Source organism: Dromaius novaehollandiae, chromosome 2 (assembly GCF_036370855.1).
Source record: "Dromaius novaehollandiae isolate bDroNov1 chromosome 2, bDroNov1.hap1, whole genome shotgun sequence".
In the NCBI taxonomy this organism is placed as follows: domain Eukaryota; kingdom Metazoa; phylum Chordata; class Aves; order Casuariiformes; family Dromaiidae; genus Dromaius; species Dromaius novaehollandiae.
This window is the reverse complement of record NC_088099.1, coordinates 79,501,781-79,507,780: the sequence shown is the minus strand read 5'-3', so window position 1 is coordinate 79,507,780 and position 6,000 is coordinate 79,501,781. Positions and strand designations below refer to the sequence as shown.

At 37.9% G+C, this 6,000-nt stretch overlaps 1 protein-coding gene across 5 annotated transcripts in view; it reads right to left on the bottom strand.

The window, feature by feature from the left end:
- Positions 1-1,357: 1,357 nt before the first annotated feature.
- Positions 1,358-6,000, bottom strand: part of TENT4A (terminal nucleotidyltransferase 4A) — a 63,272-nt gene continuing 58,629 nt past the window's right edge. For 3 of the 5 annotated variants that reach the window (XM_064506822.1, XM_064506820.1, XM_064506823.1), the window contains one exon: positions 1,358-3,588. In XM_064506822.1, the coding sequence (XP_064362892.1) occupies positions 3,403-3,588 (186 nt within the window). In that variant the 3' untranslated portion in view covers positions 1,358-3,402. The remainder of the gene's footprint in view (positions 3,589-6,000) is intronic. The other 2 variants (XM_064506821.1, XM_064506824.1) reach the window with 1 other exon arrangement.

The following is a 6,000-nucleotide window of genomic DNA, read 5'->3' as shown; positions in this document are numbered from 1 at the left end:
AGTTCTGCCTCAGATCTCCATTCAGGACGCTTCAGTTTGGTCCAGGCATTACAAAATTTGCAACCAGCTCATACCAGAGGCAGCTAACAAGTAGCAGGCTTGTTGTGCTTTAGAATTTACAAGTTCAGTTTCAGACATTCACCACTGCATGCATATACACTCAGTTATTGACTACCTGCTAGTGTTTACAACTCAAGCAATTTTTTTTTTTTTTTTTTTTGCCTACAACAGAGGAAGAGTTCACACTGCTTGGAGGTATATCATACTTCAGCATTGCCCTAAGATTGCTGCTATGTCCATTCTCTTCCTCTGCGTTCAAGATGCTGTCCATTGCTGTTCTGTGGAAAGCAAGCAACATTGTACCAAAAGGCAATACATCCGTATCTTCTTACCCCTTCTGAGTACACAGGCGGATGCAGGAGGGAAAGAGTGACAGGAAAACTCCAAAATGACACTAGCACCAACATCTCTTGAAAGTGCAGCAGGATAGCAACTGAGCTCTTTCCATGACATACTCTGTGACCACATTCATCCAGTTTGCAGTCTCTTCCTTACACATCTAAAGAACCTGGCAGATTTTGCCTGTGAACACAGTACAAAAAAGTCACAGTCAGTAGGGCTGGAGAACAGATAAAGTGGATGTCTGATTATTTTTGGCAAGGGTTCAAAGGAACAAACTACCAGTGCAACTCCCAGTGCATAAATGCTTCTCATTCTCCAGTAGATATTTATTAACACTGACCAAATATCATGAACTTCTGTCTCTGAATCCCTAGTCCTGCACCACAGTCTGTCAAATACTTCAGTTCTGTTTTTTGTTTTGCCAGTTACACAAGTCTCTTCTTAAGACTCAATATCTGAAGTTTTAAATTTGAGACAGTTACTGAAATTTCACAGTCCTCTCAGAGGGTTAACAGAAAGCAACAACAATGCATCCCATCTTTGAAGAGGCTAAAAATTGGCCCAAGATTTTGAAAGGCATCTAGAAGCTAGAGAAGGATTAAAAAAATTATACAGAAGGTTAAGGTATCTCAAAAGACTAGTTGGTCTTTTCTTCTAGGAATACTGTGGGGATGCATCTCTAACTTCTTTGCTCTCTCATGTACCAAGGGATCAAATCTAGAACTATGAAACCAATTGCCATGTTCATTACTCCCTTTCTAAACATGTCAAAGAAAGGACTGACTTACCAATATGGAGAGGACATGCTTTGCTGAGGGTATCCATCCCCCTTCCAACCTCATTCTGAAAATGTTTCGCAAAAAACAGCTTAAGTAGATACTCAAAGTGCACGTTAAACTAAGATATGGTCAATTTACATCTTCCATTAATTTTAATCAAAAGATGTACAGAAGAGTGACTGGTCTCCAAAGTTTATTAAAAATCAAAGAATAGAAAACTTTACATAAAAATATGTCAATTTTAGCTTCCACATAGTTGTCCACACAAAAAAATTTAAACATGATTTTTTTAAACCTGTAGCACATAACCACAGTGATAGCTAGGCCAATTTATTTGGTTCACCATGACTGAAATGTTACATGATACCACTTTTTAAATGAACTTTGTTTTAAAATGGACGCTAATATAAGACACCAACTAAAGCCTTTGAAGGCTCTTTAATGTAGTTTTATGGTGAATATTGCTAGTGTGTGAAGACTAAGCAGTACAGGCTCATGTAACAGCCCTTAAATATTATTTATGAATCAGCTCACAATCTTTTAAAATTGTGATGAATCTGGAGCATTAAGACAAACTTTTTGTAAACAGATATGCACTACTCTACTTTGGAATGTTGCCCTCTCTCCCCGCAAAGACCTGTTTGGATTTGACAGATTCAGTAATAACATGAACTACTGCTTCAAAGGCATACTGCATATTAAAAAGCTTCATTATACTAGACACCTCATTTTAATACTCAGGTATCAGTTTTAAAACTTTCTATAACTGTACACAGTATAGATGTCCTGTCAACAGGACTTTTCTTCATCTCTCTCTGCTAATGGACTTTGATATAACTGATCCGTAGTTTTCTGTACAGTTTAAGAACTCATTAAAAAAAATGGGAAGTCAGAGGGCATGAGATGTGACCTACTCCCAGGACAACTGTGGTGCTTTAAAAACTCAGGGTTAGGCAGGATGTACATTTTTCAAAAAGTTAAAGACAGTGTTTGTCATGGCAATACACACTTGCATAGTATACCTGTATGCATCTGTAAATTAAGTGCCAGCCACTCATACTGTGTACAACACTGGGCTGTGCTCTCCTGCAATACATTAAAAGATACTTCTTGTAATGCTTAGAGCAGCTGAAGTACTTTTTATATATTTGCTCTTAACAGAACTAATGCATACTGCTATACAGATTCCTTAATGGAATCAACATATTTCCTTTCTCCACATTCCTTAAGCCGGGTATCTTTGTTTAATAATGTTGTTTGAACCCAAACATTAACAGGTTACATTACTAAAACGCACCAAATCATGTAGTTCACAGCTTTTAAATTTCATGTCAAAACTTAAACCAACCTTCTCCCCCATTCCCTTGGAAGTTTTACTTCTGGTACTACGAATGCTGGATTTGTTTTCTAGTTAAAGGAATAAAATAAAACTCATCGGTCAGAGCAAGACAACTGATAAAGGCCAGACAATGAGCTAAAAAACACAGGGTCGAAATGCTTTGGAGCTTAATACCTTCTTAAAACTGTAAGCCAAATTGCCTTTCATTGTGAATCAAGAAGCCTTGAATATTACCAAATGTCATGTTTGTAACACTGCTCAGACAACCTGCCAAAACTATGAACCCAACTTAGATAATGCAACCTGGGAAAGGATCTGTAAATTAAAAAAAAAACCTCCTTAAATATAACTTATGTGACAATATGAAATTAAATTAAAAATTCCAAGTTATTGCACAAATTATACTTCCAATATTTACAGAGCAACAATTCTGAACTTTGAAACAAAAATAGAAGAGCAGCAAATTTATTTTCATGAATTCCCAATTGGATTTGCTGCAAGGAAAAGAATTCCAACTGAAGTTTCCTTCACTTCTAAAATAAAAGAAAATGAAACCCACAAAGGAACAGATGTAGCCACAGCAAAAAAAGCCACAGCATTTGTAAATGTCCTTGCAGTTCTACTGTCAGAGCTGCTTCGGCACTGGATGAACCATTGTGGGAAGGCAGAAAAACAAACATTTAATAAGGCTTCACAGATAAGCACAACTACTTCTTGAAGATGGACTTCACCACCACACAAAGAAACATGCAAAGAAGTCAGCTGCAGATATTTGGCAACACCAATAAAATAATGTGCTGGACGCTGGTCTCCATGCCCCAAGTCGAGTGGCACTCACTCTGTTTCAGTCCAAACTGGGGAAGGTCATATTGGCATCTGCCATTATCTGCTAAGACTAATAGGCAAACTGTCTCTGTGTTTTTTTCTTCTCCATATATTACGATTGTACTGGTGGTGTCCTCGGTTACCAACTGGTTGCCTCATGCCTCCACTACTGACAGGACTGTAGCCATTGCCTTGATTATGGTTATGAGCCCCCTTCATGGAAAACTTCATTCCACTGTGCTGCTAAAAATAAAAAATAAATAAACAAAGCACTCAGTTTAGGCATACAAACAACTGAAACGAAGCACTTATTTCCAGTTGTATTTCTTCAACATACAAGTCATTCCCACAGAACAGTACTTGGAGCATACGCTGATTCATGCTTGTTTAATTTAGCTGCGTAAGTTCAATGGCACTAACAGCTTAAGTCATATTTTCTGAAGTAATCATCCTGCAGATGAAATGGTGTGGATTTAAAAGCAAGTCCTTAAAACCCTTTGATCTCAGTACTAAATATGCTCATTATGCATCGCCCTTGTAAAAACAGACCTTCCGCATTAGATAATTGTGAGAGCCATGTCTATTTTAGAGGTTCTTAGCAAAAGCATGACCAAATGAGACTTTCAATAAGACTTTCAGAAACATTATCATGAGGTCATGGAGGAAATGTGAGGGCAAGACCATGTAAGCTGACTTCGGACAAATCACATCTGCTCTGCTCAAAATCTCACTCAGCTACAGGTAAACTAGGTCTCGTTTGTAAGGAGGCAGGCAAGCACAACTCTGTCAAATCCTACTAGTTTGATTACAGAGCAACCAACACATATGTGGCTATATGGCTCCTAGACCATACTTCACATCCAGAGCAAGGCAAAATAGATGCATGAATGATCAGGAGCATGTCATGACACTGGATTTATTTGGGGGGAACCTCCAGTAACTTGGAACAGAAACTGCTGAAAAGGTTTAGCGGCAGCCAGAATAAGCCTACGATATCACACAGCACTGCAGGTGTCCCTATCACATAATGGCATACAGCAAATTGGTTTAATGCACGTAAACCAAGAGTTTCAGAAGATAAAATTGAAACAGACTTTTCAAATACTAGTGACTTCAAACCAAAACTTTTTCTGATGTCTGAAGTAATAACTTTAGGACAGACAACCGACTGCCTTCAAAAAAGCTAGTAAGGCATTTTGTCTACTTGAGTGGTTAAGCAGGAATATCACAAAGCTAACATTTAAGTCAACTGCATAAAATATGTGATATCTTCAGCTACTTTACTAACCCATATTTCCAAACAAGTCTGCAGTGAAAAGAGAAATATGAATACACCAAGGTATCAATAAACTGTTTTGTATTTGCACACACAATTTAAGGCACAATTCTGTAAGCAACATTTTACTGTCAAATCACAATTAGAAGAGACTGAGCATAAAGAAATACAAGCTGGTGAAGACTAATATTTGAGGAATAATTAAAGTTAACCACAGGGTAGTAAAAAAACCCAAACACACACACACACACACACCCAAAACCCACCAAAACCCAAAACAAAAAAAACAAAAAAAAACCCTCTTTTCATTTGTGAAGGGTGCCCCATGGTCACCCAATCGGCTTTCAACATGCAACTTCTACACTCCCAAGTAAGATATGCCAAATCCTTTTCTCACACTAGCAACAGTAAAATATTCAAGGACAAACAGGAAAAAGGAATGCAAGAGGAGAATCATTCATTCTTAGGGAAGGCGCAAAACTGCCCAAACTTTATTTATTGAAGTATGCTGCCAAAGAAAACAGCTACTAGAAGTTATTTATGGAAGCCAACACATGAAGCTAAAAACATTTAAAAAGCATTTGATATGTTATATATTGGCAAATAGTCCTCAACTCAACCCTCAATTTGAGAATTCAGCAGAAAAAATTCATAGGGGTGGGGGGGAAGAGGGGACCAGGAGTTAACTCCTTGAACCAGGTCACCACAAGATCAGATAAGCACCACTGCCCATGCAAGAAAAAAGGTATAACGATTAAGCTTATCTACCTGTATACTATGAAGTTCTACCCTTGGTATGTTCAAAATATAATCAATATTCCAAAGAATGGTTAATAAGCTATCCAGAAAGTGATCCCCAGTTTGTCCCAATGAAGTACTTTGTATTGCATTTTAGGCCATCAATATAAAGAGGACTGAAACTATCAGATCAGAATGCGATTCCATCTAACCCAGTGTCTTGTGACCTATCAGTAGAGAGCAGGTGCTTTGGGAAGTGCTCTCAGGGACTTCCTGGGCCTGATATGACATCTTTAGGTTTAGTAGTTCTCAGTGAGGTACCCTTCATTAGTTTGCTCAAAATGTTTTTGTCTGTTGAAAGCATCCTAGAATAAGCAGAGTTAGCACAGGATAAGTGTCCTACACTACAGTGTTCCACAGCTCAACTACGCATCATCCTTCTGAATTTTTCAGTTCTTAGTTATACATTACTTGTCATTCTGCTACTTGCCCTTCCCATACTACTGCTGATTATGCAGACTTCTATCCTATACCTCTGCATTCCCTTCTCCAGGTTGATGAATCATTCATTCTTCATATATAAGCTATTCCATACCTTTGATGACCCTAACATCCTTCCCTAATCTTCTTCTATTATAGCT